This window comes from Lycorma delicatula, chromosome 12 (assembly GCF_047948215.1).
Source record: "Lycorma delicatula isolate Av1 chromosome 12, ASM4794821v1, whole genome shotgun sequence".
Taxonomy (NCBI): Eukaryota; Metazoa; Arthropoda; class Insecta; order Hemiptera; family Fulgoridae; genus Lycorma; species Lycorma delicatula.
This window is the reverse complement of record NC_134466.1, coordinates 41,325,848-41,347,714: the sequence shown is the minus strand read 5'-3', so window position 1 is coordinate 41,347,714 and position 21,867 is coordinate 41,325,848. Positions and strand designations below refer to the sequence as shown.

Genomic DNA, 21,867 nt, shown 5'->3' with positions numbered 1-21,867 from the left:
GGTTGTCAGTCATAATTCTTCTTTTAATTTACAAGGGCACTTTATTGTCACTATTAATTTCTGTTCTCAGGTAAGTAAAATTTCTGACATTTTCAAAGATGTATACCCCAATTTTCATTTCATTTTCCTCCTGCTCTTGCATTATTCATCTTCAGATAATTGATTTTTCCTTTGTTTATTTCTAGTCCAACCTTCTTTGCCTACTTCTCTATTTCAAAAAATAGTTATTTATTCTAAAAAAATAATATTACCCACTCCTACCAAACCAGGCAACAGATCTATTTTGTATAACTCAACACAATACTTCAGTTAATGAGAAAGACGTTACTGTAATTTTGTTAACATTTTTAATAAATTACTGAAATTTCTAACAAGTTTTCCCATCAGTTTATTTAAAATTTGATTAAAAATTTTTACTACTACAAGTATATATTAAAGTTGTATTAGACAAATTAGATTTGTGTTTTCTCCTCCTACTGAACGACCCTCTCCTGATAACACCCAACATTTTCAATTCAACAATATGAGGTTACATATTACTTACATCATACTTTCATGTTATACTCCATCTTTTAGTTTAATCTTTATTATTTCTCTAACAGTTCTCTTACTGCTGTACAGCATTACATCTCTCTCAGTATACTGTTAAATACTTAAACTTCGTTAGTTTTTGATGACTTTTTTTTATAATTCCCCCAGATATCTTATTAAATAAAATGACATAGGACATAATAGAAATACTTCCTCAAAATCACTAGTCACTGATGTCCATCTTTTCTGAAAATATTTATTTAATTAATTTGACTTTGTAAAGTTCATTCAGTTAACTCCATACAAAATGAAAAAGGTCTTCTGTTCACAGAAGGATTAGTAATTATAATCTATAAGATTGATGAATAAAAGGATGAAGGTGTCATTTAATATTAGGGTAAATAATAAACAAAAATTTCAAAATTTAAATATCACATTTATAATTATTAAAAATACAATTATAATCAACAGTTTACACAGATGTGCCTTACTGCATAAAAGATTTACATTATGATAAATCTATTGTAATCGAAATTATTGTACTTATTCAGTTTAAGAAGTACAATTCAATTTTTGCTTTATTTTATAAATTAAATTTAATATTTTCCAATAAAAATAACAAAGTAGAATGTAAATAAATAATTTTATGGGTTATCTTATCAGTTATTGATACTAAACAGTGGAATGATTTTGTTGCCGTAACACAAATAGTAATTAAGTTTTAATCTATCTTTTATGATAAATCAGTCAATAAAATGCCATGTTTTTATTATGATTTGAAACACGTACTTATTAATCAGAATCTATTGGTGTACCATTGTATAATTGTTAAAAACAAATAATACAGTAATTATAGAATTTTATAATACTTATCTATAATACTAGTGTAATGGAATGTATTATTTAAAAATTCAAATACGATTTAAAATTTTAATACATTCATTTAACTACTTGTGCTGCCATGTGGTAGACCAGCTTCCCCTTTAATAAAAACTACTTTTTTTTAAATAGGTTTTACTTTACCTTATTAATATACAGTTTATCCTTCCAAATGATGTAAGAGATGAAAACTGAGTTCATCTCTAGTTAAGGGAGTTTATCCCTTAACTCAATTAATGATTTTTCTGTGTTTTATTCATTTAAATATTTATTTTCAGTGAGTTTGTATAGATGCATTTTTATTTATACATACATCATATTTAGTTATTTGCATTTTATTGCTTTTGGTTATTTTCAAAATATTTTTTTTTTATTAAAATCTTTTAGAAATAATTCAAACATTTGTGTGCAATTTATAAAAATCTGATAAATCATAAGAGTTAGAAATTATCTTGAACGGTTATTGCTGCCCAGCTAATATCCAATTGCCAGAACTCCAATAAAAATATAAAACATATTTTTAAAAGTACCTAATGAAAATACCATTAATATGAAATGGTTTAAGATAACTTTTGTTGTACACATCGCAGTTGAACAATGCTTAGAGAACATCATACATTACAATGTACTAAATGCAACAAAGTAAATTTAGCACTAAAAATATTTAAATTAATGATTTAAAAAGAAAATTATAAAATAAATGTAACATTAATTATTTAATTTGTTTTTAGGTTTTTTTTTATTAATCATAGTCTGTAACAAATGTTTGGTGAAGTTTGTTTCATACATAAGCTTAATAATGAAAAAAACTTGAATATTCTAATGCTCATGAAGTCTATTTTGGGGGTGGGATATCAGGCTTCATCTATATATATAAATCAAATTAAACTTCCTAATTTAATTTTAGTGCCAAAGCAAGTTCAAGATATATAAGTCAAGCAAGTTGTTTTGGGCTGGTTTACGCTTCAATATAAATTTTCAATTATGATAATCAGAACATTACTACAGATGGGACTACATTTATAAAACTTATTTTTTGATATATACAAAAAAAAATATAATTTTATGTGAAAAAATTATTGGGCTAAACGTAGGTAAATTGAAAGACAATGATTTACTGATGCATCCGTATAAAAGATTAATACACTAATAAGCTAGTTTAACAGACTCCACTGAATTTTTTACTATAGAGTTTATAAAAATAGAAACAATATTAAATAAATTATGGAAATGCTATGTTTTTCTTTTTAAATTAATTAATTAACCTAATTTGTTTTCATCCACTAGATTGTATCTTCTCTTTTGGCCTATTAAAAAATTAATAATTTTTTAATTACTTATTTTAATCATTTATAATGTTGAAAATTTCCATTGGACTTTTGCTTCAAATCAAATTATAGGTTGACGCTGTATAACATTGATTGATGTCTTGATTTATTATTCAAGATAGCTATAAGATATCAATTAGTTTTACATTCTATCTTTGCTGCAAGATAACAATTTGTGTGACAGGGTAGTACTTACGTCAGTGTACCACAGACATAAATTTGTCTGTTCTATTTTTTTAATAATCTGAAGATGTTAATAAAAATATTTTTTTTACTTGCAGCAATGGTGGAAGGATACCTTATTTTTACATCAGTTACCAATATATGTATCGAATTAGCTTTTTAAATTTACATTTGTTAAAAACATATTCAAACATCCTGAAAGCTCCATAGGCCATGAGGCAGTAACTTCTTTTCTCTGTGTAATTCAATAAAATCTGTTCCATTTTTTTTTTACAAGTAATAAAAATATAATAATTAAATTTATCAGGAAATATTTTCTATATTAAAGAATATACATAAAATTTGAATCTTATATTACTGTTTATAAATACAATTAACCTGAGATATAAAAAAGAATTACATATATGTTCCTAGCAATTCAATATAATCTTTGAGATCAAGATATAACCTGAGTATCAATATTTATAATTATTAACGTGCAAAAAATGTTTACAATAATTTAAATCTGAAAACTGTTACACACCAGTGTGAACCACAGTTAAAACCATTATACAGTTACGGTAATCCCTGGGTACCATACAGATTTACGTACATGTACATGTATAAATATAATACATATCTCCAAATATTTAGGATATTTATAATAAAGTAACAGATGCCCTCTTATATGATGTCACTTAAAATGGCCTATCAATTTAATCAGTTACACTTAAAAATTACAGTTTGCACTTAAAGTTATGTTGGGATTTCAGACTTCCAAAATATAGAAACAAAGCATTGAAAATAGATGTAGACACTGCATTGAAAAGTAACTCAGATAGTTTTAAACTGTGGAGTGGGCTAAAGGTGAATCTAGTTAGCAATGATGATTGAACTCATTTATATCATTTAATCGTGATCTGAACATTTCAAAAGAAGATTCAATGCATTCTTTGGCTTTCCAAATTCATCACTATTATTTGATATGAATTTTGTCATGCTTTTAATGAAGAGACAGTGCATGAAAATAATATTTTTGTTATCAGGAATAACCAGGTTAAGTAAACTGTCAGCTTTAGATGTAAAACAACCTGAAACTTCATCACCTGTTAGTGATGTGTCGTCGAAGCTATATAGGAAAACTACATAATAAGTGAAAGCTTCTGGTCAAAAGCTAGGCTTTAGAAAAAAAATGCCCTTAATAAATTGTTTCTGTTTTACAGGTAACAAATATCTGTGAATAATGTGCTCTGTTTTGATGATAAAATTTTTGTTGTGGACATTCTCAGCGAGATAAAAAGTGTAAACAACTTTTAGACAAGCTAGCACATACAGCGATTAGGCTAGATTTCATGTGTCTTTTCAAGTTAATCATTAAATGTTAGGATATGGGTAATGAACAAAAATGCTTACTTTATTGAAAATGTTTGTTCAAGTCCCAAATATGTGATATGCCTTCATATAATGATAGAATAGTTTCTCTCTCTATTTTTTTTTGAACTGACTGTGGAATGGTATAACAATCTCTGTATGTTCGAATTATATCCAGTGCCCAGAATCATAAGTGAAAATGGTGTACCTTCATTAATACATTGTCCATGAATTTTTGAATGGAATATTTTACACTATATACCTGTTGAACATTTGGAGTACTGTTAAACTGGTCTTGATGTGGTTGTTGTGTGCAACAAAAGCTGGATTATTATTTTCCCTGTAGATGTCAGGAAAATAATGAACAGAAGCTCATTGAATTGCATTTAATATGTCCAAATATATATATATATATATATATATATATATATATAAACATGATTATCAACAATAGTTCTGAAACTTCAACATGACTACAGAACACACTCTAAATTCAAAAATATATTACTTCTGGCACTCTTTTTTATTTAAAGAAAAACTAGAACACTATAAATTATAATTGGTAATTAATAAATCATTCCATTTTAGAATTAATAATTATAAAGTTAGTATAAAGTCTTATATTAGGTTTATATTATGTTACAAACAGAGTTTTATCCAGACACTCAGCAGATGGTGAAGTATGCTGATCATCTCTCTTACCACTCACCTTTTCTTCTTATTCCTTTTCCCTTCTTCCACATTGGTAATCCTGCTCTATTATCTGATTAGTGTTCGTATGGTAATACATGAAGGGTCAGTTCATTCTTAGTACCTGTCAAGATCTGTGGACCACTGGTGTTTGGATGATATGTCTAACAGCCAAAGTGCCAGTTGTGTAAAGCCAACCTTCCCAAAACTATCTAAAAAAAGGAATCCCATGGACTTGTTTTTATTGTTGATAAATGCTGCAGTGTGGAGTTTATATAAGTGCAGGATAACTAAACCTGCTTATTTTTTTATACACCATAACAGTTAAACATGGTGATACTCACCATGTCTAGTCAATTGTCTAGTCATCTGCATTCCTTACAGAAATACTTATGGGGTTTAATTATTTGTTTGTGTTTATAAAATGTTTTTATTTTCATGCCCTTATTCTATATATTTGATTGATAAAGCAAAGTTACATCTCTCTCATATCTACATATGCTCAAACCTTATTTGTGTGTGGAACAATTGCTGTGCACAAGAATTGCATAATCAATTACACATTACATTCTTTTATATATTACTAACCTAGTATATGTAGGTCAACCGTTATACAAACTAGACTACAAAATGAGTTGCTTCAGTTGAAGACAATACTAGAACTGGTAGAGAACTAGTAAGCCATCAAACTTAGGTTAATATACGGGACTATATGAAGGAAAATCAATAATTGCTAAATATAATATTTCAAAACCATACTGAAGGTAAACTTATCAGAAGTTTTACTTCTAGATTTTAGCTTCTATGTTATGTGTTATACAACAGGAAGAACTCTTACAAAACAAAAAAAAAATTAAATAAGTAAAGACTTGATTTTATATTTTACTATAAAAAAATTGCTTTTAACTAAATTTTTTATTGAAAAAAACTATTCTTTTTAAACAATTTATTAAGATTGTATTAGATCTTAAGAGGAAAGCCTGATTTTACCTAGTTCGTATCTCGTTTGATTTATTTCACAGCACCTGAATAGGAAATAAGAGTTTTTGAGTAGCTCGACAGGAATACTGAACCTAGAAATTGAGTAGTAATAACTATATGACTGTTCTGCCAAATATTAGAAGGTGTCAGCAAGATGACACAGTTGCAATTAAGAGTGTCACTGATCATTTCAGTTGCACAAATGACAGTAAATGGCTAGAAAAGAAGACAATCAAGCAAAAGAGTGACTACCTGTAATAACGATAGTTTACTATTTTGCCTATGACTTATTTGTTTAGTTTTGATCTTATCTGTGTCAACTAAGAGAGCATCTACTCTAAATCATGGTGATGACAATACAAAAAGATTTTAATTGGATACCATGACATTAAAGTGAAATTATAAAATTTAATTCAAAAAGAAAAACTGATCATAATTTTAAAGAATAAACTACTTTAACATAGATTATAATTCATCTTTCTGTCTAAATGAACGCAGGATATTAATTTTTTCTTCAAGTTCATCTTTTTTATTTTTACTAATTTTACCTTTAATAATATTTTTAATCCTATTTGTTTCATTATCAACAAATTTAATACCTTGATCGAATGTTTTTTTCATATATTTAATATATACTTCAGCATTTTTCTTCTGACGATCGCTTTTAGATTTATTAAGAAGGTTTTCAGCTTCTTTTAATAATTCATTTCTACCATCTACAGTTTTTTCATTAATAAATTTTTCAGCGATTCTATCGAATTCTTCTATGCAACCTTGCAAACCAATATAAACATTTGATTTTGAACGAATAAATTCTTTAATGTTTTCTTCCGTAAATTCATTATCATTTTTCGGTGAAAACGTAAATGGTTCTTCTTTACCTTGAATAAACAATTTAACAACTGGAAAATCATCTTTTTGTACATTATATTTTTCAGCTAAATCAGCATTATCCTTTTCACCGTAATCTTTAACAGATACTTCAGCAGTTAAAAGGTCATTAACATCACGACTAGCACCACATATTTTCTCATATACATCTTGTTTACTACCATATGGATATGCTGTGTCAAATTTAATAAGCGCTGCATTAAATTTTGATACAATCTGAAAGAAACAAATAACAAATATTACTTTAATTATAATCTGGTAGGACTCAATATTAACGCAGTGTTTATATAAATTATTAATAAAACTGCTTGAAAACTGCAATTAATACTCTAATGTTGGAATTTAAAACTTTGTAATTTATTAATTTTATACTATATTAACTTTATATGGAACTGAAACTTGGACGATTGGAATATCTGAGAAGAAAAGATTAGAAGCTTTTGAAATGTGGTGCTATAGGAGAATGTTAAAAATCAGATGGATGGATAAAGTGACAAATGAAGAGGCGTTGCGGCAAATAGATGAAGAAAGAAGCATTTGGAAAAATATAGCTACAAGAAGAGACAGACTTATAGGCCACATATTAAGCCATCCTGGAATAGTCGCTTTAATATTGGAGGGACAGGTAGAAGGAAAAATTTGTGTAGGCAGGCAACGTTTGGAATATGTAAAACAAATTGTTAGGGATGTAGGGGGTATACCGAAATGAAACGACTAGCACTAGATAGGGAATCTTGGAGAGCTGCATCAAACCAGTGAAATGACTGAAGACAAAAAAAAAAATTATTACTACTGTTACTTCTTTTATACAAACATCATTTTTAAATCTTGCTTGTTAATTTATTATACTATCATTACTATTTTTTACTAGTGGCTACCTGTGGCTTCGCAAGTGTACTTGAAATGCACCTTGAGCTCTTTAACGCTCATTTTATCTCAATTTTGATAGCTCTGGATGCTGCTTGAGTTCAGTTAGTGGTATTTTCTGTAACCACTGAGCAAGTGAGATTGATGAGGTAGAAAACGGGTGAGAAGGAGATAGCAGATGAAATGGTGACACACTCGCAACGGAGTAAAGAGCATACCAAATGTGCAGCAATTTTCAATTTTGACTGTTAATAACTTCAGAACTAAGATTTCTATTAGAGCCGGGAGAATTGCAAATTGCAGCAGATTTTATGGAATTTTGGAAAATAACTTCCACTTTGGTCGATTATCGAACCTTTTTCGATATTTGTGAAAAACCACAAAACTGAACGTTAAAATTTTGATTTACGGGTGGAAAAGAGGGGAGGGTAGTTTTTCAAAATGAAATGTAGATAACAGTTTTGGAAGTGTTAGTGTGCAAAATTTCATTGAAACTGTATCAGAAGAAAACTGAAAATCTGTATAAGACAAACAAACAAACACAGAAACATTCTTCTTTACACAAAATATATATATGATTAGATTTTCGGGAGATAATTTAAGATGTTAAATTTTCAAGAGTTTGGGTTTTAAATTTGTTATTATTAATTTCTATCATCAATATTTTTTCCATGGCAAAAAATTTGTGTTAATTACATTTAATATAATAATATAATATTGTTTTGTTTTTTGCTTACTATATCCTGCTATAGTTTTTAATTTCTGAATGAAAAAACATCAGTATTTTACATTTTAAACTATTTTTAACCAATTAAATTGTGTTATAAACATCTGATGAGAAATTATGAACTGCATAAGAGAGAGTTAAAATGAAAAATCTTTAAAAATGACGATCTTTAAAAAACATTTTATTGATTAATAATTTATCTAAATTCAGCTAATAAGATGCATCCCAAAATAAATGTTTAATAATATATTGTTTTTAAAATATATTCTAAAACAAATTTTTTTTTTATATTCAAAAGATATTTTTATAAAATTATTGATCCATACATACCAACAGGCATATAAAAAAGTTCAATAATAATAAAAATCAAGTGTTATTTTATTACTGTAACTATTATTATTACTATTCCATCAATTTCTGTAATCTATCTCACCTGGAATGTTCTGGATTCAAATCCCAGTTGGCTAAAAATGTTTAGTTATTACACAGTTTTCATTTCTCAAAGTAATTGAATGACTTGATGTAATTGAATAACTGCGTGCATTTACTTGGGAAAATAAATAAAAATTTTATCACCTGTTTGTTTGTTTTTACTCCAGCCAGTTTTCCAGCAATTCCCAGGTCTGAGTGTGTGTATAGGCAAATGCAATTACCGCTATCAGCTTGCCAGACCTGCAGCTTACCAGAAGCTGCAGATGTAGTGCAATGTAAGATAAGTGTAAATGTGCCGGTAAACATGCAGTCTGGAATAGACAGATTGACTACTCCTGAGAAATGTTGTTAACTGAAACCCAACCACCAAAGAACACCAGTACCCACAGTCTAACATTCAAATCCATATAAAAGCAACTGCCTTTACTAGGACTTGAACCTTAGAACTCTTGACTTCGAAAATCAGCTTATGGTGCAATGATGAGTGTAACCAATGGAATAACCTACTGGTCATCTATTTAATTCTTTGGTGTATAACTCATATATAGTGCAACAAAAACTATTATAGTGTTTCATTGCCTATACAAGACCATCTTTCTAAAAAAATCTCTTTCTGTGCATGTGCTGATGTGTACTCTTTAAAAAAAAGGATAATCTACCCATTTTTTTATGTATATATATTGCATTATCAGCTATGTGAGGAGGATCAATTAATGAAAATTATTTAGTACTTTATCATATCAAATTGGCCAGTTAAGATTTTAGATAAATGTACAATGATTTTTCATTAAACTTACACTGTAACTGTCAGTGTGTTTTTACTACTTATTTCTTCAATACTTATTCGAGAACATTATAGCTTTAATTTTACGAATGACTTAAATTAAAAAAAATGTGGAACATTTTTTTATTTGTTGTAAAACGTTTTTGATTAATTATTAATGGTTTTATCTACCACTTATAAAAAACAAACATTTTAAAACTTACTTCATAACACTTACAGTTGCTTTTCAACAAACTTCAGTACTGCTGTTTTCTGCTGGTCACAGTGATGGATCATATTATTGGCAAGTTTTGGGTTAGGAAGACATGTATGTAGAATATGGTCAACAAATTTATTATATTTGAGTTATATGTATTTATTTAGTATATCATTGTAATTTTATTTTATTAAGTTCAAGCGCTTAAGAATGAAGTCTTTTTATACATGTGTAGAATATCAGTATTAATGTTGGTGTGTGTGTGTATATATATATATATATATATATAGTGTCTAATAAAAATACATAGTTTGAACGGTTATAATTGAATAAAACAGTTAGATACGTGATGTTTGTGTTTTAAACTAAACTTATAGCACAAAAATTACTATTATTAACATCAATACACAAACAGCAATGGCTTATTTCACAGCAACATGCTAACTGTAGTGTAGCTAATGGTATCACATTAACTCCATTTTCAATTTGCAACTTCAGATGCTGCAGTGTTCTTGGTTTTGTAGCACAGTGTCTTTTAGTATATCCCAAAGGTAGAAGTCCAGGGGTGTTAGGTTTGATGATAGAACTGGGAACTTCGAAGCACTTCCTCTTCATTCTATCCATTGCTCAGGAAAGGTGTTATCAAGAAATTCCATCAAGTTATGTTTATAATGGGGTGGCCGCCCATCTTTCTGAAAACACTTCTTCATCAACAGAATGGTTGTGTAGAGTAGGAATAATATTGTTTTGTAGTATTTGTAAGATATGCAGGTGAGAGTCTCCACAAAGTAGAATGGCTTAATAATCCCTCTTTGATAAACCACACCATATGTTAGTCCTGATAAATTTACAAGTTTCTGTTCAATTATGTATGGATTTGCATTATTACAATAAACACTGTTATGCCTATTAATTGTTTCATTAATCTTAAAAGTGGTTTCATACGAACAAACAATTAAAATTACAATTCTTCATTTGAAACCCAGTATCATTCACAAAACTGTATTCACCCATCTGGATCATCTTCATTTAGAGCATTTAGAAGTTTTGGGTTATATGGTCTCCAGTTATTAGCTCATAAAAATCGATGAAACTGTCTTCTAATACCAGTTTCACAAAAAAATAGCCTGAGAGATTTCTTTTGGGATCATGTAAAGATTTTCATTACTAAATTGACATTTCCAATACCCATATGGGGTTTTCTTCACCCAAACCATCTGTTGTTTAAATTTTCCACTATTCCATCAGCTTAAAATTTGTCATGAATTTTTGTTTAATACTTTCATTGGTGGTGGTGATGGTCCAAATTCCATTGTTCAATGTTTTTGAACCTTTTTAACATTCTCAGTTTTCCAATAACACTTGTAATTGGAAAATTAAACAAAAGCCACATCAACGGTAAAAAGACAACTGAATTTCAGCCATGTTTATGGCTATAATTTTCTCAGTGTTTCTTCAAAATTATAAAATTTCTTTTTAATTTAATTGTAGTGCAGCATTTTCTTTGTAATTTTTAGATAATAATATCTGTGGTTAATTACCAATAATAAATTATAAATAAAATTTAATGTACGAGAGTTGTATGTATTAAAAAAAAAGGATTTTTTTACTTACAAACGGTTCTTCTGCATGCAAAACAGACACTATTACTCCATCATAGAGATCAGGATCATGGTAGCCATTAACCATTGCATTGAATGTGAGTTTATACTGTTATGTATTTTTTAAATATTTTATCCATTAGTGAATCAATCAATGTCACACTTATTTTTATACACCACATACTTAATAATGTTGAAATCTTTTGTACAATCAGCAGGTTACATGGGTTAGTCGCAAGGGACATGTTTCTAAACACTATATTCAGAGAAATAGCAAATAACTGTGTTCTCATCATTGTTAGTTTCTTGTGAATTTTGAAGTTACACATTTAATGGTTGCTTTTGGTGGTGTTAGAGAAATTTATTTCTATTTGTATGTAGCTATAAATTTAAATTAACTATTTTTTTTTTTGTGTATTTTAATAACAGTTCATATTCCCTTATACAATAAGATAGTGTCATTAACGTAAATGTACCAACATGTAATTTTAATGGACATGTTTATTGGGTACGATTATGTGGTAATTTCCTGCATTGTAAAAAGGCTTCTGCTACGACTAAAAATAAGGGAGGTCATAGAAAGTCCATATAGTTCTGTGTAATGCTTATTTTTGAATCTGAATCATTTTTGTAGTAACATTAATATGTACATTATTTTTTATATCTGTTCTTCTGATACTTTATTTTTAAGAATGGAGAATGTTTCTGGTTAATTTGTTTATCTCTGTTTTCAAATTTTATTTTTATTTTATCTTCAAACCACTTCTTGTAGCATTAGAATAAATATGCTTAAACAAAATCTATAGAATAAATAAAAGGTAGGGAATACTTAATAAAACATAGCATTAAATAACACACCTTCAAATAATAAGTAGATTATCAAACCCATGGTTAGTTGCACTAAATGCTGTGCTCAACTACATATGAAAGAACACTAAAGAATGATGTGTACTTGCCAAATGATAAAAGAAAAAAATTATTTATCCCTACAAATATGGTAAGTATTGTAAGGTAAATAATTCTAAAAATGTGAGTAAAGGCATTAAAACAAAAAAATTATCCACCAATATTGGGTTAAAAAACCGTACTTATTTGGCAATAAATGTACTTTGTTAATTACACTATTACTAACTCATTTAAAAATTGCTTTAATTTTAATACAACAAATCACATATTAATTTATACATTATATTATATTGTACTGTATTTGTTTCGTGTACCAATACCTACATAATGTAAATATTTGATTGACTGCCTTCAAATATGTAACTAAAATAAAAGACACTATTACTTTAGTTGTGTTATTAGCTAACTACTTACTGTAACCTTTTAATTCTTCATTACTGTTTTCTTTCTTATACCACACAACTTTCAGTTTCTAAACATATGCTACATGTTTACCATAGCTCTAGTTAATTTTAAAATCACATAAAATTATAATAAAGTAAACATTAGTCGTAAATTAATTTAGTTATGATGAGAAACTGCATTAAAAATTAAACTTTATAATTAATTAATGGACATGAAAGCTAACCTTTTCAAATGAATAACTGTCTAAAGGTACACAACCATGTATAGAAAACCCAAATTTGAATGACAAACAAATTAATGTATATAAAAGGTATAATTTTGATAACATTTTATAAAAATGCTCAGTTTAACAACGTATTGAACGTGAATTAAAATAACCTAAGAACGCCGGTACGCTTTCGTACGTTTGATTATGACATTTCGTGGCTACAGCTGATTCGTCAGACAAACCGACTGCTGTTATAATATCTTCAATGTAATTGGTTTATATTTTTAATTAAATTGTTTTTTAATCTCTCTCGATGAAGCATCGAATTGAGAATATTTATTATGTAATTTTATTAGACAGATCAAAACTGAATTATGAAAGATGAAGTTAGTCATTCGCTCATATGTATATAATAAAAAAATTTGATGCGGACTCTACTTAACTTTCTTCTACGCCTATTAAATTACTTTTTTTTTTGTTATTATTGAATTATTTTTTTCTAAAACTTTTTACAATCAGAGGTTAAAAATTATTATTAATAAATCAATACATTTAAATTAAAAAAGAAGTTAACAAAAGAATGAAGTCGGATTCTCGCAGATGTGCCTTCCCCATCTTAAGATCCAAATATTTCATTAATTAAAATTTTATTGGGCTATAACTTTGGAACCAATGAAAATAAGTACCACTTATGATATACCATTGTAAAGCTCTCGTGAGGGCTTATTACTGCAGTTAAGATAAAGTCCAAAATCCAATTTTTTTGGATTTTGGGCTTTTTTTGGACACTTTTGGTTCAGTCGATTGCAGGCAAAAAGGGAGGTGCACAACTAGATGTTAGAACAGTTCTAAATCCAAAATTTCAACATACTACGGCTAATCGTTTTTTAATTATGTGGGATACAACGTACGTACAGACGTCACGCCGAACTAATAAAAATGGATAATTCCGTTAAAAAATGAAAACCCAAATTTTTCGCGATTACAATACTTCCTTGTACTTCCTACAAGGAAGTAAAGAGAATTAAAATTATGATTGGCTGTTAGTGAGTAGTTTAATTTTAAAAAAGACTTTTTTAAGAATCCCAAAATAGTCTTTAAAGTAACTGTAAAGGAAATTTCTTTTTATGATTAAAAAAACATAATTACCGTAAGTTCTTTATGAGCTTGGAGGAAACAGTATGACGATAAGGACTGATTGATTGATATTACTACCGATAGAGGACGCTTGTAATTACCCTTTCTACAGAATGTTGGGTTTACATTGTTTTGTACAGTGTTAATAAATTATGTTGTATTCATTTTATTTATTAAACTGATACATTTCTGTTATTCCCCCCAAATTATTTAAATAATTTTCATCATTAATCATTGGGAAAATGTTTAAAATATGAGATTCACTTCATTTTGGGATGTCAAACCATTTTTTATATTTGGGGCAATCACTGAGAAGACCCCGGCATTGTTTAGAAATGCGGATTACTGAAATAGATAAGATTCGAAATATTGCAAAACTGATTTGCTTATATCAGTGTTGAATTACAACTTATATCAGTGTTGTAGATTGGTCCACAGCATGTCGTCTCAAGTGACATTCGTTTCTCCTATTATAAACATTGATACGAAAAAAAAAGTGATCCGATTTCAAGGTATAGGAATTATTCATAAGATTCTTCAACATCTAGGAATCATTCATAAGATCAGAATATGTAAGATGAAACACAAAATGTCTACGAAAATTCATGCAAAAAATGATTGTTGGATACGTAAAAAACAAAGTGCCGTGAAGAAAAACCAATCAGAAAGGGAACTTGGTTAGAAGATAGCAAATTGTTGTTCGAGAGGATTATTTTATTCATTTATGATTGGTCTCAGGAATACGCTACCACCCGTTTTGCTGAACGAGAATTTGAATTGAGCTGTGATGCTATTACAGACTGGAAGAACTATCTGCGTGAAGTTTGTGAACGTTCCTTACTGAAAAATCCTCGAAAAATAGGTGGTAAAGGAAAAACGGTGGAAATCGATGAATCGTGTTTTTCGAGAAGAAAATATAATCGCGGAAGGTTGTATCCTCACCAGTGGGTTTTCGGAAGAATTTGTCGCGAAAATAATGAGTGCTTTTTGTATGCAGTGCCAAATCGGAAAAAGAAACACTATTAAGTATAATTACGCATGCATTGAAAAAGGCACTACAATAACGCCTGATAAATGGGAGTCATACGATGATATACCGAAAATAGAAGCCATGAACTTTAAACATTTCACTTTGGATCATAGCCGGAATTTCGTCGACCCGGATAATGGTGCTCATACACAACGGACTGAAAGCCTTTGGAGAAACGCGAAGAGACTACAAACGTGAATCGGGTACTCACCGTACTATGATTAATTCATATTTGTGTGAATTCATGTGGCGTCGTAGATACCGGGTTGACTATTTCGACCTAATTTTGAAAGACATTATTCGTTCTATTCATTGAGTGATTGAGTTGTTTTTGAAAATGAATTATTTGTGTAGGTTTTTTCACTTTACTAAAAATTTGTTTTCTTATTTCTTTTGTATTGATAATATTAAAGAGTGTTTATATTTTGTGTTGGGTCATTCAGTAACTATTGCAATTATTTAAATAATCAAAATATTACTGTTAATTAGTCAAGGTTAGCGAGCATAATATATTTATAAAATAAATAAATGGTTATATCAGATTATTGGGTTATTTCTCCAGCCTTGTTATTATTATTATTATTAAAATCAATATTTCCTGCTACTCTGAGTTATTTCCAGGTGAAACACTTGCAAACCTTTAGGAGGGGGTGGGAGAAATAAAAAAATAAATGTTTTTCTGATCAAAAGTTGCTTTCTACAATTAAAAATGAGTTTCTCTAACAAAATTGACATTGATAATTAAATTTCATGCAAATATGAGTGAACTGGATAAAAAAAAAAAATTGGGGAATCACAGAAAAGACTTGTTAAATCTTATAACCAGAATTACCTTAGTATGTTATTTGTACTAATGTAAGGTATAATTCTGTTTTTCAAATCCAAAGGTTTTGGGAAAACAAGAAATGTAATACTCAATGGAATTTATATGTAATTTTTGACTACGATTAAAACTTAAACAAAAGGATATAGAATGTGTTAGCTACCTTTGCTAAATAAATAGTCGCTTATTTTAAAAAAAAATTATAACATTGAACTATATTAAACCTTGATGCCCTAATCACAATTTTTTCTTGATTCTTGCAGGCAAATTTTATTTTAAAGATTTATAAACTGATGTATCATTTTATTCAGCAAAGAAATACTATTAAGACTGGTTGAACATTTATGTAATCTGTCTTTCTGAACTTTTATTTTGTTTTATACTACATTAAAGGAGTAGAAGTAGACATGGCCATTCTGATTTGAGCAGTTTATGACCTAGTATTTAAGTTAACCCCCCTCACATCAATTTTGAGTGTTTTTGTGTTCTCTTTGTTTACAAAAACAGTACTCATAACAAATCCAATGCTGCCAATTATTTCTGAAAGGTTTTTGGAAGAACAAGTACATTGATTAGAGAGGTAGTATTTCATAACCTTTAATAATTTTAAATGTTAAAAGTAGACAAAAATTAAAACGAATGATTAAAATGTTAGAATTTCTACCAAAATAATTTGAAACCAAACCACACGTTAAATTAAATTAAAATTTGAACGTTGATTTTACAGTGTTAAAATAAAATTTTGAATTGTAAACATTGAAATAGAATTTTGAATTTCATGAATTCCCTCCATTTTTATGGCATTGATCATATTCAAATTTGAAAAGAACAATTAAAATACACTATATTTGTGAATCCTCTGAGGCTGTTTGCAGGCTATAATTCTAAATTTCCTTTCTATCAGAAATCTTTCAGTACTTTGCCTTCTTTTAGAGAATTATTTATTAATACATATAATTTGCTTATGGCTGAATTTGTATGATAATGTAATATAGAAAAATTCCAGTGCAATGTAGTCGGTGTTTTGATATGCTTGTTTGGCATGTGTAGAATATCTATGTTATTGTCATTTGATGTAGTAGCTGGCAACCTTTTTGCAAAGTATATTATTATAGAATGTTTTTAAGACGAAAGATTATGAATAAAATCTTATTTCTGAATTGCATAATTCATCGCAGTAATTAGAAGGTAAAATTAAAATTAAAATTTGTAATATTAATACATCTATTAATGATTAAGGAATTTTATTTTTCGCGCAAATAATATCTACTCTGTTAGCCAAAATGAGTACCATTCTACACCCTCACAAAGGGCTTGCTCTAAGTACTACCAAATGCTGTTTAAGTAATATCGACAGTCTTCTGTAGTTGATTATGTGAGCTGAGAAGGTCTAGGTTATGTTAGTAAATACAAATAAATTGCAAGAAATTACGATTTATATTTCGAATAATTAATTCTAATTTCTCTAGAATGCATCGACACGGTTTAAGACGTGAGGCTGTGGAACTAGACAAAAAAATATGGGAATGGAGTCTTTGTGTACCTGATATCACTAAAAGTAAAGTGCAAAGTTATGCTAAGAAAATATTTTTAGAAGCTGGGATTTTAACATTCAAGGTATGTTAGTGTTTTGCAATACTAATATTTTATATGTACAATTTTTATTTTAGCAACGCCTTTCTTTGCATAGTAAATGACGTTTACGCTTAAATATAATTTTTGCATAGTTTGACCAATTAGCTTTAAATTTGTTTATCAATTAATAATATGTTTACTTGTCTGATCTAAAAATAAGTTTAAGTTCCTTATTCATCCCAGATTTGTTATCAGTTGATTAGGAGAATTTTCTGATACTACATTTGTTTTAAGGCTACCCTCAAGATTAATTATTACTAGTGAAGTGAATTAAGTATGAATTGTGTAAATATTTGTAGCTGAGGATATTTAAATTAACAGGATATCTACATTAATTTTTATTTATATATTTATGCTTTTTTTTTTTTTTTACTTGAACGTAATGCAGTATTTGTATATTTGTATACTGTCTTCGTACTTGGTAAATAATAATTACTATTATAAGTAATGAGTTTAAATAGATGTTATATTTTTCATATATACAAAATACTTTTGCATGCAAAATAACGAAATCTATTGAAATTACAAACTTGAATTGCCAGAGTAATAATAACATAAACAGATATAAATTGAATATCCAATTTTTTATGAAACAGATCATCTTTATTACATAGTTAAGACTCATTTTAAATCTGTATTTTTTACTTTAATGAAATTGCTTATTAACTACAGAATCTTAAGAGGTATTTATATATGATTTAATTCATGACCATTATTTGTAAGTAGACAGAACTTTTTTTTATTAGGCCTCATAAAGTTATTGATCTATATTTTAAAATGTAGTTCTCTCCAAGGAGTTATCTTAGTCTTTTGATTTTAATATTTATTAATTATCTTTCCCAAAATATTAGATCACTCACTATTACCCTCTTCCTAAATGTCTATATCAAGAGATAATTACTTAACAGGATTAGAGAATAATACATTAGTGGTTCAAATAATCATTTATTGGGTGATTATAAATGTATGTTTTTAAATATAACTAACATGTTGCAAGGCGTTTTATTGCTAATAATGAGAATAGTATTCCCATAGTTCACTTTTGAGTGTCTTTTTGTTAGGCGAAATTTTATATACAGATTTCATTTGTAACAAGATTACATTATATTGTTTAAAATTTGAAGCAAATAAATAAATCACTTACCTTATCAAAATTAAAAAATTTTCATTTTGTGTATGTATAGTTGTGACTTAAGGAGTTTTATAGATTTATAGAGCCCTTCTGGTTCTCTTGAAACTTTTCTAAATAACAGTTGGCAAAGTTTTTAAAGTTTCTAATAAATTCAGTGACCTAGTGAGTGGTGATTTTAATGTTAACTTTATAAAAACAAAAAATAACTATTAACTTGTTTGAATTAGTAGGACTAAATATTTCACTCTCTCTGTCAAGTGGAATTACGAGGATCAGAGCTATCTTTAGAGACAATATTTTTACAGATTTACCTAAAAATACTTTTTAATATATGATTAGTTTTCAGATCACAATTTTCAAACTGCAATAGCATCATTTATTAGCACACACATGTGATGAATGAATGATTATTCTTATTCGTTTTTTAGAGTAATCAATAAAGGTTTAATTCGAAATTAAGAGAGCCTTGTCAGAACCAAATTGAAAATTAATAAAAAAAGCTTCGATAAAAAAATTGGACAATTTTCTGATTGCTTTGCACAATGCCTTTTGACTTGCCTCTGGTAAGAAAGGAACAGTTTAAACATAAACAAATGCATGGGTTGTTAAGGAATTGTAAAATTTTCACTAAAAACTCAATGTGAAATGAATATCCAAATATAATTTTTCAGATTACTTGAGAAATTATAGACAAATTTATGGTAGTTATTCTCAGTGCTAAAATATTATATTATGATAATTTAACATCTATTTCCAATGGTAAATGTAAAACTATGTTAGCAGTTATCAGAAGTGAAAATGGATTTAGAAATAAAGTAGATAAATAAATAATTCATCAATCTGATTGATACACAAAAATACATAGATCATATCAGTAAAGGGTAAATTTTAAATATAAAAACAATTTTAAGATACAAAATAATTATCTTTAAAATCCATATTAATTATTTAAATACAAACTCATGGAATAATGTTGATGTAAATACATTAAATATAAAAAAAATGTTACAAAATAACCCACATTTCAGTTGGTGTTATTGAAAATTATTTTGAGTATATATTTATATAATGTTGAACGAGATGTAGATCTCATGTTAATAAACGATGATTTTTTTAAAAAATACATCACCAGAATAATATTTCTGTAAAAGAAAATCTTTTAATTATATTTTAAATAAATTTGTTGGAAGGTTTTTCAAATGTTTAACAATTTATTAAAATTGTCAAGGATAGCATAATATGCAGCTTCTTGTAAGCTAAAGTATTTTGTTGAGTTTTAAAAAAACAGCACTGTTCCTAGTTTTGATAAAGATGGATGTTGTTATTTTTAAAGATAAATAATAATTTAAAAGTAAATGACTTTTATTTTTACAAAAGATTGCACATTCATAAATGGAAATGCAGGGATAAGTTAAAATATTTAATTTTCTAATATTTTCTACATGATTCATACTTAAGGGCACCAGATAATGATCTAGCAGCCCATTATTGTGTCTTAAAAATGCATCCTGACATTTTCAGGAAGCCTCAAGAGATGAGATTATACTTATACAAAAATATATATAGGCATAACAAATATTTAATTTTGAGAAAATTGATATAATAAAGTATATGTAAAACAAAAAGAGGTTTTTATTATTAAAAATAAAATAAAACTTAACAGAAAAATATTAGGAATTTGTAAAAATTAAACACAGCTGTTTTAAGTACGATAAATTTATACCTTAGAAAAATTAGGTTGTTAAAAACAGCTATTGCTAATCAGTCCCCGGTTTGGTTTAAAGTAGCGCATGCTTACAGAATTTATAATATAGAAGAACGTATGTAAAAATAATTAATTGGTAATTTGTGATTTTTAAGATGATACATTATTAAAATTAAATAAATAAATACAACATGTGTTGTTTTAAAAATTATGAACAAAAAAATTAATATTGCTGAAAATAAAATTTAAGGTTATTTCCAGTGCAAAGTTAAAATATCATTTTGAGTCATTGTAGAAAGAAAGATCTCAAATTTTTTAAGATGTACACAGATTTTTTCATATTATAAAACTGATGATTGTGCCAAGTTGCTATGACTTGCAAGCCACTTTATGAGTTAATGACGTTCGAAGATTTTCCTGCTTGTTACAGTACCATAGAATAATCTTTGATTCAGAATTAATATTTTGATAGTTATTGTCATTTACATTAAATTTAATCTAATTTTTTCTTTTTTTAGGCTAGTGATGGTTGGTATAGAAGATGGAGAAAACGTTGGAAAAATCAGTGTATTTCAGTAAGTTTTTAATTTTATTAATATATTAAAACCTGTGTGATTAGTCACCTATCTGAATGTGTTTCTTTCCTAACTGTACGTGTAGATAAATGAAAAGACAATGTAATTTATATCAATTGGCCGTATCTTTTTACACATAATATTCTTAGACTAATTTCTTTGATCAATGTGTATTTTACAACATACATTGTGTTGTAAAGAAATGCTAATTAATAATTGTTTATTTATTTAATATTGTAATGTTAACAAAAATTACTCTAGAGATTAATATTAAAAAAAAATTTAATAAAATTAAGTCATCATTGTTAAAGACAAGGAAGTTTATAAAAAGTAGCTATCTAAATTAAAAAAAAAAGTAATATCTAAGTACCTGGGCATAAAAAATATCAGATGAAGGCTTAATTAATAAAATGGAAAAAAAGAGAAACTACTGACCACTGGATACAACATTTTAAAACCGAAAAAAGGGTCACTTTTATTCAAAATTATACATATACTGAAGAAACTAAAGAGAAAAAGTGTAACCTTAAATTGTGAAATTATGTAATATAGGTAAGTAAAAAAATTCCCATGAAATTTATAGATTAAGAGAAGCCGAATAACTTCAAAAAACAGAAAACTGATAAATTACAGAAAAATGGAATAAAAATTGTTACAAATTTATAAGTTTTCATTTTATTAATGTGTTTATTTATTTCCTAAAATTGAGAAAAAAATCAAAATTCTTAGAAAAAATATTTGTGTCCCAGTTGACCCCCTGGACCAAATGATATTTTTGTCACCAAAATTACACTGTATTTGGAGTAGTATTTGCTAAAAAAAAAATCAAATCTTTTAGTAAAAAAATGTAGGTTTTGTCAATCGCTTGATC

At 27.5% G+C, this 21,867-nt stretch overlaps 2 protein-coding genes across 4 annotated transcripts in view; one reads left to right on the top strand and one right to left on the bottom strand.

Moving 5' to 3' along the window:
• Window positions 1–957: 957 nt before the first annotated feature.
• wbl (endoplasmic reticulum protein 29-like protein wbl) lies at window positions 958–13,178 on the bottom strand. Of its 2 annotated transcripts, XM_075380660.1 has the most exons (3): window positions 12,975–13,178; window positions 6,542–7,049; window positions 959–5,173 (listed from the first exon to the last, which is right to left on the bottom strand). In XM_075380660.1, exons 1-3 carry the CDS (start codon window positions 13,077–13,079, stop codon window positions 5,079–5,081), a joined length of 708 nt encoding a protein of 235 aa, XP_075236775.1. In that variant the 5' UTR covers window positions 13,080–13,178; the 3' UTR covers window positions 959–5,078. The 2 variants fall into 2 exon arrangements, with proteins under 2 accessions (XP_075236774.1, XP_075236775.1); XM_075380659.1 differs by having other exon boundaries at window positions 958–7,049.
• Window positions 13,179–17,273: 4,095 nt separating this feature from the next.
• Window positions 17,274–21,867, top strand: part of LOC142333163 (uncharacterized) — a 37,834-nt gene continuing 33,240 nt past the window's right edge. Inside the window, exons 1-2 of one of the 2 annotated variants that reach the window (XM_075380108.1) lie at window positions 17,274–17,566; window positions 20,940–20,996. In XM_075380108.1, coding sequence (XP_075236223.1) covers window positions 17,420–17,566; window positions 20,940–20,996 — 204 coding nt within the window. In that variant the 5' untranslated portion in view covers window positions 17,274–17,419. The remainder of the gene's footprint in view (window positions 17,567–20,939; window positions 20,997–21,867) is intronic. The other variant, XM_075380106.1, reaches the window with a different exon arrangement.

Bases quoted from the DNA above. Each gene is read 5' to 3' on its own strand.
- wbl (XM_075380659.1), bottom strand. From the start codon at position 13,079: ATGTTATCAAAATTATACCTTTTATATACATTAATTTGTTTGTCATTC. The intron at 7,050-12,974 runs GTTAGCTTTCAT...TGTTTCTTTCAG, and splicing joins ACAGTTATTCATTTGAAAAG to ATTGTATCAAAATTTAATGC.